The following is a 12,534-nucleotide window of genomic DNA, read 5'->3' on the forward strand; positions in this document are numbered from 1 at the left end:
TAAACCCTGTCACCGATTTATAAAAAAAAAAAAAGAGATAGATATCTTAACTTAATGTCATTTCTAACATGGAGAGGAAATCATCTTATAAAATTTATTAAGAATATAATTATTTGTATTAGATTTTTAACGAAATGTTAACAGTTTTTCTATATAGATGCCTTCATATTGGGAGAGGAAATGTAATTATCCAGTGTTTATTCTTAAATCTTAACGTACTAGAATTTCAATCACTTATTTTATAAGTTTATAAAGATAGCATTTGGTGACTTAAATTTTATATTTAAAAATTTTAAATTTATAACTATTTACTTGACAAAATAAAATATTTCAAATTAATTTAAATTCTTTGCTGAGATAATTAAAATTAGATTTAAATGTTAACAAGCTTTAAGCTTAGTGTTTGCTTCATAAAACTCATCTTTAGAGAAATAAATTGTTTAGAAATTATAAATGAAAATAAGGATACAATTTCTTCTTCTTTTTAATAATCTCGTTACATGTTAGCCTCTTTTTAACCTATAAATAAAAGAATAATACTTTTCAGCACACTCAAATCTACGTCCTCCTGTATTGATAATAATACTCATGCCAATCGAGCTAAGACTCAACCGGCAAAAAGATATACCATCTAAAATGAATGTAATTTTAAAAAAAAAAAAAATTATCATCACATTCACTCACCATACGAATATATATATCTTATCAAACTGTAAAATAAATATAAAAAAATTGTGTGTATTAAATATCTCTTGTTTTATAGGTCGTATCGAAATTTATACGGTTGGGCACAAATTTCCCAAACTTGTGGACTGGGGCAAAAGAAAAATTAAAGACAATGTGAGGCAGAAATACAAGAAGACGCCAAAGGAGGAGTAAGTATCCTGTAAACGAAGTCTTTGTTTTTGGCCCCAAAATCCAAATTTGTGTTATTTGTTTAAACTTGCAATCTTGAGGATTTGAATGAAATTGTGATGGCTGAAGTGGCTGTGAGTTTGGTTATGGAGAAATTAACAAGTTTGCTCCGTAAAGATGTAAAATTGCTAAGAGGTATCCATGAAGAAGTTGAGGACATTAAGGTTGAACTTGAGTTCATTACATGTTTCTTAAAAGAAGCAGATGCAAGGGCTGTTAGAGATCAAGATGGTAACAGTATTAATGGAGTGAAAACATGGGTGAAACTTGTAAGGGAAATATGGATGACTACATCCATCGTCTCCATGTACTAAACCACCATCAGCATCATGGTTTCATCAAGGCTTACTTGTGCAAAGTAGCTGCTTTCCTTAAGAGTATGAAAAAACGTCATGAGATAGCATCAGAGCTTCAAGATATCAAAAGATCTGTTTGTGAAATTGGCCGAAAACGAAAAAGATATGGGTTGAACATCTCTGAAACAAAAGGATCTAGCAATTAGGCTGTTGCCCGGCGTGATCCTCGAGTAGGCCTGCGATTTGTCCAGGATAATGGACTTGTGGGCATTGATTCTCTCAGAAATGAGTTGGTTGATAGATTAATATCCGGACCTTCCGTGCGCACCATCGTTTCACTTGTCGGTATTGGTGGCATTGGCAAGACCACTTGCGAAGAAAGTGTATGAAAACCAAACTGTGGTTCAACACTTTGATTGCCATGCTTGGGTCACAGTATCTCAATCATTCAAGGTGGAGCAACTGTTGAGGACCCTGTTGAGCCTATGATAGAGCAAATAATAATTTTCCAGGGAGCAGTAGTAAATCACAAGTTCATTCCATCATTGCGTTTCAAGTGGATTTCAAGTTCTTGAAAGAAGTAGATTTCGCAGGAGTTCCCTTGAGTTATGTGTCCGAGGAATTGGGGGATTTGTTACACTTGAGATACTCGAGTCTAAGATATACAAAGGTGAAAATGCTACCAGAGTCCATAGGTAAGTTACATAATCTCCAATCTTTGGATCTAAAACGTTCTCCTGTACACGAGCTACCAGCTCAGGGGAACAAGCTACAACCTACAGTATCTTGCAGCTTACTATACAAGTTGTGATAAAAATTCCAGTATCTATAGTCGAAAAGAGGTGAAGGTGTCTAACAGTTTTGCCAACTTAAACTCTCTGGAGAAACTGTTAAACTGCAGGCGTGGACACACTTGAAGGGGATGAGTTTTGCATTGAATTGGGAAGGTTGAAGAAACTGGGAAGTTCTAAGCTAAAACCAAAGCATGGGGTTGCTTTCTGTACTGCCATAGAGCAAATGAACAAGCTTCAATCATTGAGCATTAGCTCCATAAAAGATGAGTTCCTTCAACTGCAATCCATGTCTTATCCTCCGGTTTCTCTTCGGAAGCTGTGCCTACGAGGGAGGTTAACAAAGCTGCCAGACTGGCTTTCTAAATTGCACAACCTAGTTAGAATTGGGTTACACTGGTCAAGAATATCCGATGATTCGCTTAAAATCCTTGGGGTTTTGCCTAAACTATTGAAGTTTCAACTGACAAATGAGATATGATGGAGCCCAACTGCATTTTGAACGGGGATATTTTCACAGATTCAAAGAACTAGCTCTCCGTATATTGAATTGATTGAATAGGTTGACAATAGATGGAGCATTCCCTTCTCTTGAATGGCTATCCATTGGGCCCAGTCCCTACTTGGAAGAGTTGCCATGGACCATTTCTTGTTTGAATAGCCTTAAGCATTTAACATTCCATAACATGCCAGTGCCACATAGCTTTGCTCGAAGGTTGGTGCCTAATGAAGGAACAGATCATTGGAAAGTTAAGCATATACCAAATGCTGTCTTCTATTACACCAATGGATCAATGCAATGTTATGTCTACAAACTTGGCGACCCGCGCTTGTTGCAACTCCGCGATTTGTTGTGTTTCATGCAAGGTATTATCCATTTATATATAGAAATTTGTGTTATAGATTGGGTAAAAATAAATAAAGAATTGGTTAGATAATTATTTAATACATAAACAATTAAAGTTCATAAAAATACTATCATATACATATAAATAATATCATTCAAATAAAACGATTTTTTTATTATTATCTTAAACTATCATACTTAACCCTTTTTTTTTCTCTCCTACAATAATTTTCCCGTTTTCTTTTCTTTTTATACCCATTGTTTTTCAGGTAAAAATAATATCGATTTTCACCGTTTATAAGAAGAGCTTTATATTCCTAATAAATAATTTAGATACTCGTACTTGTTTCGACAAATAATTAACTAAGGTTAACAAACATGCATTTAACAACTTTAGGAATATTTCAATAGCAGGAATTTGGAAAATTCTACAATTTTCATTCTCATTGAGAACAAATTAGAAACAAGACGAAAAAGAATCACAACAATCTCATCCAGCCAACTAAATATTAACTCAAATTACATGTATCCACCAGACCTCGTAAAGTTAACAATTTAAGAACTTAAATGCATGACGTCTTCCGAAGTTTAAAGTACACACCCAATGAGCAGAACCAAGAGTCAACTAGAAAATTAAACTAGTCATTTTTCTTGAACACGCACTCAACTGCAATACCATAAAAACCATCCTACCATACGGCATGATCATTTGCACATTTGGAATCAGAATAAATATAAATTGAAAGAGAAATAACACCTTAATCAACAATGGAAATCTGAATCGTGTTTCATAGAATCTATGGCACCTATAGCAGAAGTTCATCTCACCCATGGAGGTAAAAATCCTAAGTGAGCCGACTTAATCGAGGCAAATAACTTAAGCTTGCAATGAAAAAGAAGTAAAAAGAAACCACCCTTCTTTGACGGACAGCAAGTTTCTGGCAGCTAGAAGAATCGTAATTAGCGATGAAATACCAGTATATTTCACATAAAATCCTCTTCTACTTCCTGGAAAGACTTGCTCGTCGCTGCAATTTGTTTGTTTGATGTCATCTTTTCAGAGACCATCAGACCCTTGTAGCTTCTTATTTCTGCTTGTCTTTCCTTCTCAAGCCTTTGCATCTCCTCTCGGCGTTTCTGCCACAAAGAAATTAAATGGATTCATTTTCAGCATCCAATTAAAAATGTGTAAATGTACATATATAGTACGAGTTGAGACTATAATCTGCAGGTTTTGAAATCACAATCCATGAATTGCAAAATACACTTTAACATTTAGCACTTATACTGGATAATATAAGCCACATCTAACCCACAATGAATATAACCATAGGAAATTCTTACCCTAAACCCTAAACTTTTTAGCAAAGAAAAGCTGAACAGAAATCCAAACATTGTGCCATTATGACCCCAGCCTTCTATTATATTTGTGTTATATTATCATGCGTATAAAGCTGCACCATTGTACCTATGTTCAATTAAATGAAAATGTATATGTGCTATTCTGCTTTATTCTTTATGGATCATCTTGCTACTGCCTAAGTTTCATGACTCTGCTGCAATATAACAACCTTTTCGTCATGAGCAAAATCAAGTAGGATAAATATTATTTTCATGATAGAACCGATTAAGGATATCCATATAAACCATAAGTTAATGTAGCCAATTTCAAATTGACCAAGTAAGGAAAAAACCAGTCAAATAAAAAGAGCTCACTTTTTCCCTCAACTGTTGCTTTCTCTCGGCTTTTTCCGCTGCATAAACTGCTTCTTTCTCAGCTGCAACAAAATATTATATATATCAGTGGCATTGGTTTAATAAAAAAATATTCAGTATACTTAAATCAGTGTAGTATTGAAGATGCAAAAACAAAAAAATGACAGAAATCACACCAAGTTTCTTTCATAAACAATTATATCACTATCATCAATCCTAAGTCTTAACAGCTTTTGCATACCTTTCAAATCAGGTTTCCTTTCCACTTTAGTCTTGTTCAACCTGTTAACTATCTCATTTATCCGCTTCTCCACTCTCACAGTCCGAACCTAAATCACATGATAAAATCAGAAAACGATCTATTCTAGAAACAAAGCGAAAACAAAGAAAAAAAAACAGTAATGGTGACATTAATCAAAGTAATAAAGAAGTTTTACCATCTTGGAATTGTGAAAGCCAACTTGGCCAACATCCATTGAAGGAGTTTTCTTCAAATTGGACCATGGAGTGTAAACAACATCAATATTATTCACCTTGTTGCCTAACCTCACGTAATAATCAAAATAAATAATTTGCTAACATATTAAAATTACGTTTAAAAAGAAAAAGGATTTGACGAAATTTAAATAAACCTTGGATGGAATTAGCTTTAACAAGCTGAGCACAATCTTCGAGAACACCTTCGCTTATATCATCAATGGTTTGACCCTTTTTAAGTCTTAAATAAACATGGGCAGAAGACATCTTATCCACATGGAACCTTTAATAAAACAAATTTCAATCACCAAAATTCACATATAATTTTAAAAGAGGGAAGGGGGAAAAGCCCTAATTTAATTTCCCCTATAGCAACAATGGCGAAATTTCGAAATTTTTCAATGTATCTGGAAAATAATTCAAATAAAAAATTACCAGATATCTTCGATGAAGCCATATTTGATGAGCTCCTCGTTCTCGTACTTGTCAAGACCCATGAAAATGTTGTAATCGCCAGCTTCTGGCCGGGCTTTGAAGTAAAACACCATTTTTCCCTTCCTTTCGTCTCTTGGGAGAGACAAAATTAGGGTTTTCCTCCCTTCGGTTAAGGAAATATTGGGAGACCAGCCTATCCCATACCATGGTTTTAAAAAGTAGGGTAAAGTCGGGATAAATTACCCATAAAAATACTTTAATCTCCCTCAATATAAATCCGCCTATTAAAAAAAAAAAAAAGCCTATTTGAATTATATCTGTCAATCTATAATTATGATGAATGTAAAGTATATTTATCATGGCTTTAAGAATATTTACTTATTTCTCAAAAAAAAAAACTTACTTTTTAACAAAAAATTACTTAATCTTTTTAACTAAATTTTTAGTTAAAATCTCATAAATTACCATTTAAATAAGTTTTGACTTTACTTTTATTCGATAAAAGAGGAGATTACTCAATCTATTTTTGTATCGTTCATGATTTATATAATAACTGAGGCTTTCATTTCAAATCCATATCCCATTTTTGCGCAATAGGAGTATGAAAATTCACGAAAAGCAACTGGATATATTGTAGATGCCAATTGCTTCTAGCGAATAAATTTGTGGATATTGAGGTTCCACAAGCGATATTTCTTGTTATTGTATTTGAAGCAGCTATTAGAATTCCTTATGATTTGAAACAAGTTCTTGCTAATGGTAATAAAAGGGCTTTGAATGTGGGTTTTGTTCTTATTTTACTAAAAAGGTTTGAGTTAGCCTCACCTGATCGTATTTCGCCTGAGATGAAAAAAAATAGACTCTTAGCAGCCTTCCAAGTAACTTCTCAACCCAAAGTTCTGCTTGAGGAAGCAGGGGCCGCGGTAGCTGCTGAATCTTCTACTGGTACATGGACAATCGTGTGGACTGGTGGGGTTATCAGCCTTAATCGTTATAAAGGGCGATGCTACCACATTAAGCTTGTTCCTAGAGAAGAAGATCAATATATATGTTATGTACCTTACCCTTTATACATTTTTTTAAGTAGTTCTGTTATTAACTCGTTTACTTCCATTGTAGATAATGTATTTAAGTTCAAAGCTCTGCGCACTCTACTTCTAGAGGATCTGCGAATCCCTACTATTTATATTAAAACTTTCCAAAGCCCACCTCATGGCATTCAGGTTGAAAGAAATAAATTGAACAGGTATGGTCACCCCCTATTAAGATATACAATTAAACCTAAATTGAGGTTATCCACTAAGAACTACGACAAAACAGTTTATGAATGCGTACATGGCAGGCTTGATTTTACCAAAGATGATGAGAATATGAATTCTTAACCATTTATATATTGGAGAGATCGTTTCTTATTTTGTGTCAAAGCAATTTATAAAGCACAAGCTGAAATAAGTGAAATTAAAGGGCATTACTTGAATGTTACTGCAAGTACATGTGAAGAAATAATCAAAAGGACTGTGTGTGTCAGAAAATTGTGACCCAACTTTAATATTGTATTAAAAAATAAATTTTAAATAAAAATAACTATATCATTATTATTCTTTATCGATACATTTTCTATTCAATTTATTTTTTATTTAAATTACAAAATATGATTTCTTTTTTGTTTTTGGTAAAAGGAGAGCAAGATCGAAATCACAATGCTACTAATCTATGGTGACCAATGCCGACCATATCATCATGCACAACATGTCGCAACTCGTGTGGTGGCTGAAAAAAATTGCAAAATCCCAATGGCCGTTTAAACGCATAGTTAGCCACTGCGTCTGTCGTTCTGTTACCTTCCCTATAGACATGATTCAGCTTGACTTCTCATTGCAGGTTTAGCATTCTTCTAACAACAGGAATGACGGTAGTACACAACATATAAGCCTATGGACTATGCAAAATTTGAATTGTTGCCTTGCAAGATATGAAATTTTAATTACATATTTTAAGTGCTATAAAATTAAACATATTTCTCTTCTTTCATAAAAATTATATTTGATTTTAATTAAATTTAAATATTTTAAATCTATATTTAATTCAGTTATATATAACATTTAAATGAATTAATTAAATTATTTTTATGTAAATTTTACTAGTTACCCTTATTTAAAAAGTTTTAAGGAAAAGAAATTGATTAAAATGTAAAAGAATAAAAATAATTTTTTTATAATAATATCATAATCAAATTTAAATTTAAATATTTAACATATATTTACATATAAATTCATTAAAAACAAAAATAAAAGCGAAGACAAAAATATATTTATAATTTATAATGGTTTTTAAAATATACTTACAACCAATGACGCTTTAATTTAATGGTACAATTATGGCACTATGAACTTTAACATGTTAGAAAAATCAGTTTAGATATACAGTTTTTTGCACAACAAAAATTTTTTATTAAAATCGAATCGTTGTGAATTATGTACGTGTTTTTGAATTACGCAGATTAGGCCATTCTCAGCTTTCTACTACTCAATCTTTTTGACTAATCTCAATCTCAGTTTGCTATAGTGTAGGTTCTATTTACAAATTGATGAAAACACTATGAACTTTCAAGGATAGAAACTGAAGGTGAATTCTTATCAAAATATAGAATTTATTTTAAAAAAAATAATTTAACTATATTTTAACAAAATATCGACACAAAGTGATGCTTGTTTTGATTTTGTCCTAATTTTCTATTTGTATAGAAAATAACAAGTGTCTTAGTCAAATAAGACATAACCGAATAATAATATTTTTAATAGGAAAATATACTCTCATAAAGTTGTGTATTACAAAGGGCATAAAACCTTCTCCTAGATTAGGGTTTGCCGCCCTTACTCTTAACAAAGGTTTAGTTGTTGTTATGTATGAAGTCCAATTATATGTATTATATAGTCTTAAAATCAATTCATATAATTTATCCAACCAAATAAATATTTTTTTAATTTCAAAATAATTTATACAAAATTTTGTTAAAATCATAATGAATTTACTATAAAATATATAAAGAAATAAATTTAATTAACTTATTTTCATGAAACTATAATAACTTAATTAATTTAATTTCCTCTTCAAACTTTAATTATTTAATTACTAATTAATTAAATAATAAAATAATTTAATTTTAAGATATATTTTATTCATAGAAAAAAACATATTCACTGCATATAATAATATCTGCAACCTATGTCATTTTAATAGGGGAGAGAGGGGTAGGTGGGAGAAAGGGAGGGAAGGGCGGTGATTGGGAGAGAGGAGAAGGGTGAAAAATAGAAGTTAAAAAAAAAAAAAAGTTATTAACTTAACAACCACATCAATTAACTGTTAAGTATTTAATAATTTTAGACAAATGATCCTTTCATAATATTTTACAGTCAAATGAAAAAAATTCACAAGAAGTGTAGTTATAGATAAAAAAATCGTTTGATATTTTAAGGTCAGCCCACGTCGTAAGGGAAACTGAAGTCACTAGTTAGATCGTGTCAAGACGAGTATCTAAGCAGTTCAGTTACAGTACTACTAACTGAACCAGAAACCCCCCCACCACATTTTTATATAATAAACTAACTCAAAAACCCTAAACACTCCCTCCCTCGCTCCCTCCCTCTTTCTCACAATTCATCTCAAGCAGTTACTGTACAACAATGGCGACGCCTTCTTTGGGTGAAGATACTGCCAAGGCTGTTCTCCGCCAGGTTAAACTCCCCTCTCCCTTCTTCTTAACTTTTTAACTTCCATTTACTCTTTATAACTTTTTTTCTAAAAATTACTTTTTCAGGTTGAGTTTTACTTCGGTGATAGCAATCTTCCAAAAGACGACTTTCTCAAGACAAAAATCAATGAGAGCGAAGATGATAGTATCCTTTCAATTCAATCCTCTTTTATTTATTTCATGGTGCTACATTGTTGTTTACCTTGACTCTGGGTAAACAGTGGTTAGTTTGGCATTGATTTGTTCGTTTTCAAAGATGAGAGGTCATTTAAATTTAACGGAAGTGAAGAAAGCAGACGATGTACCAGACTGTACTTTGAAAGTTGTTGCTCAAACTCTCAGAACTTCATCTTCCCTCAAGGTTTCTGAAGATGGTCAGTTTTACCCCCCCCCCCCCCCCAAAAGAAAAAAAAGAATCCCAAAATTTCCTTTATTTTCTTCTGAGCCAATGAATTGAAGAGTTTCTTTGCTCTTTTTTTTTTCTTTTCCCTTTTTTCAGGGAAGAAAGTTGGTAGAAGCACCAAGCTATTAGAGCCCGAGGAATTGATAGAGCAATTGGACAGCAGAACAATTGCTGCTTCTCCATTGGAGCTCAATGTCCAGAGGGAAGCATTAGAAGCCTTTTTCGGTCAGTATGCTAAGGTATTTTTGCTCAGTGGCATCAAAATATTTGATTGTTTAATTGCAATGTAAAATGGTGGTCTTTGTGTAGGGTTTAATGTAAACTCGTCATTTTATTTATTTGTTTTAGGTTAATAGTGTGAGATTGCCTCGTCATGTGGTGCAAAGAAAGTATTTTTGCGGCACGGCTTTGATCGAATTCTCGGCTGCGGAAGATGCCCAAACGGTTTTGGAGCAAAGCTTGGTTTTTGGAGGTGCTGAACTGGAATTAAAACCAAAGTAAGCTATTGTTGGCAGTTGCTTGTTTAAGCAATTTCAGTGTAGAGTTCATGTCATCTAATACCAAATGGGGTTTTTGAGTTGGAACTAGATACTGCTTTTGACTAAATGGTTTAATGTTTTAGTTCTCACATTTTCCTTTTCAGGAAGGATTTTGATGATATAAGAGAAAAAGAAGTAGAGGAGTTTGAACGCAATCGTTCAATCACAACTTCAAACAGCTCGAATGCTGAAGAAAAGTAAGTAATTTACCACAATTTTCTGATGGGATTACTTTTTTTCTTGTGGTATGTTTGTGACCAAATTTGATATAATGATGATCACAGATACCCGAAGGGCTTACTTGTTGCGTTTAAATTGAAGAGTGCTTCAGCTGGGGACTCTGCTGAGCAAAATGGTCCTGATGAAAAGAAGACTGCAGAAAATGAAAATGACAAAGAAAAGGTTGATGATAAACATGGAAGTCCCATTGACAAGGTTGTCGAGAAGGAACATAAATCAAGTATATCCATCTATAAAGATGATATGAATGTTGTTTTACGTGAGGATTTGAAGGATGTCTTTGAGAAATTCGGCACTGTGAAGGTATTGTTGAAATTGGTGTCTCTTACCATATAATTACAATATAGTTGTATAAAAGTGAACAAATTTGATCTATGATCCCTTATGAAGTACTCTGTATGCATGATGCATATTCTTTTTCGTGTGAAGTATGTTGACTTCAGAATCAGAGAGGATAAGGGTTACATTCGGTTCGAACAACCTGAAGCAGCCCAGAAAGCCCATGCTGCTTCAGCCTCGGCTAAAGGTGGTCTGGTTGTCAAAAATTTCATTGCTAATGTAGAACCGGTAACGGGTAAGGAAGATATTCTTTTTCTCATTTAAACCTTATCTAGTATGTAAACTTCGTGTATTGTTTAGCAAGCCACATTGGTTCATTATTTTATGTCATTGCTGACCTCCATAGACTAATGTTGGATGGATATAACGGTAAAATATGTAATACATGAGGAAACAATGAATTCAGGCCGAGATAGTCTTTGATTTATTTGATAAAGAACTGGTGAAAGAGGTAGGTAATGTTTTTAGGTGTTGCTGAGAGTGAGTATTGGAGTCTACTCCGTGACAACCAAGGAAAGCAGAGGGTAGGCAATCACTCCCATTGGAGGTCAGTGCTAAGACTCTTATCACAGCTTTATTTGATTTTGTTTCGATAAGCAATCTCTGAATATTCCCTGTACTCTGTTTGTTTGTCTATTTAATTCACGTCTTTAATATATGCTTTCTTTCATCGGCTTCTCAGGGGAGGAAAGATCAACAGAGGTGGAAAACGAGGCCGGGATGGAGAAAATGGTTCTCCTAGAGGACGTCCTAATGAAGCTAAAAGAGCTCGAGCAGCGTGAGCCAGCCATGAGGGTGATCGATAAACTTGAAATAGGTTTTGAGATCATTTTTGTGCCATAGCTTGAGGAATGAACTGTGGCTCTTGTTTATTTATAGGTTTAGGTTAACCATAAGTAGTAGTACATTTCATGGGTAAATTAAGCTTGTGCTGCTTTTGATTCCCTTGGATTTTGATGAGGGGGGACAATTAAAAAGATGCAATTGCTCTCAAGCAATGGAACATTTTCTTGTGGATATAAGTGTGTTAATTTTCCACGTGGTATTTATTGTTTTTATGGTTATTAAAATTGAAAATTTTACATGGCATTTATGGTTATTAAAATCGAAAATTTTAAATTAAAAATAAAAGGAAAAATATATTAAAAATAAAATAATTTTAAAAATACTTTTGACTTGGAGTTTCTTTGAATTTTAAATTATTAAAATTTTTCTAAAATTTATATACTTTGTTTTTTATTTTCAATTTTTCAATTTGAACATTTCAAAATTTCAATTTCTAGATTTCATATTTTTCAAATTTTACTTTTCAATTTCTCAATTTCTAAACTTTATATTTTTTAGTTAAACTTTTTCTATCTTTTTGAATTTTTATTCATTGTTTTGATTTTTAGAATTTTGAAAAAAATAAATGTCATTACAAAGTTTTTAAAATATTCACATTTCTAAAGTTTGTCCATGTAAATTTTAGCCAAAAAGACTAAGTTCAATAAAATTACATGAATTCAAATAGTAATGAAGCTCTTGTATTCTCTACAGAGAAAGAGCACCCCCTACATAAAATGGGAATATCTCACAATAGTACTAAGGCTCTTCCATAACAACCTATGTTCTTTTCTATGACAAGCATAAATAGTAGATAAAAGCCATCGAGAATTATTTGCATGTACCTTCATTATTACACGTATTTCCTGTTCCATATCGTAAGAGTGGGTAATGGCAGTTGTAGTTGAAATAAAAAGAAGCTAAATTCCTCCTTTATGACCAATGGTAGAGGTATTATGC

At 32.6% G+C, this 12,534-nt stretch overlaps 3 protein-coding genes and 1 pseudogene across 3 annotated transcripts; 3 read left to right on the forward strand and 1 right to left on the reverse strand.

The window, feature by feature from the left end:
- The first annotated feature begins 974 nt into the window (after positions 1 to 974).
- Positions 975 to 2,961, forward strand: LOC108475087 (uncharacterized). Its single transcript, XM_053031046.1, is given in 4 exon segments — positions 975 to 1,222; positions 1,704 to 1,985; positions 1,987 to 2,015; positions 2,113 to 2,961. Coding segments are annotated over 4 exon segments (930 nt in total). The 3' UTR covers positions 2,484 to 2,961.
- Positions 2,962 to 3,494: 533 nt separating this feature from the next.
- LOC108466331 (uncharacterized) lies at positions 3,495 to 5,730 on the reverse strand. The gene is made up of 6 exons (XM_017766665.2): positions 5,478 to 5,730; positions 5,198 to 5,325; positions 5,003 to 5,106; positions 4,807 to 4,894; positions 4,566 to 4,627; positions 3,495 to 3,986 (listed from the first exon to the last, which is right to left on the reverse strand). The coding sequence occupies exons 1-6, from the start codon at positions 5,588 to 5,590 to the stop codon at positions 3,834 to 3,836; spliced, it is 648 nt and encodes a 215-aa protein (XP_017622154.1). The 5' UTR covers positions 5,591 to 5,730; the 3' UTR covers positions 3,495 to 3,833.
- An 83-nt stretch (positions 5,731 to 5,813) lies between these two features.
- Positions 5,814 to 7,015, forward strand: LOC128295461 (ribulose bisphosphate carboxylase large chain-like; annotated as a pseudogene).
- Positions 7,016 to 8,886: 1,871 nt separating this feature from the next.
- On the forward strand, positions 8,887 to 11,771 carry LOC108469373 (la protein 1). The gene is made up of 10 exons (XM_017770267.2): positions 8,887 to 9,211; positions 9,295 to 9,373; positions 9,450 to 9,602; positions 9,728 to 9,870; positions 9,980 to 10,128; positions 10,275 to 10,367; positions 10,455 to 10,713; positions 10,840 to 10,984; positions 11,218 to 11,296; positions 11,432 to 11,771. The coding sequence occupies exons 1-10, from the start codon at positions 9,161 to 9,163 to the stop codon at positions 11,529 to 11,531; spliced, it is 1,251 nt and encodes a 416-aa protein (XP_017625756.1). The 5' UTR covers positions 8,887 to 9,160; the 3' UTR covers positions 11,532 to 11,771.
- The last annotated feature ends 763 nt before the right edge of the window (positions 11,772 to 12,534 follow it).

The sequence above is a fragment of the Gossypium arboreum genome, chromosome 7 (assembly GCF_025698485.1).
Source record: "Gossypium arboreum isolate Shixiya-1 chromosome 7, ASM2569848v2, whole genome shotgun sequence".
Lineage (NCBI taxonomy): Eukaryota > Viridiplantae > Streptophyta > Magnoliopsida > Malvales > Malvaceae > Gossypium > Gossypium arboreum.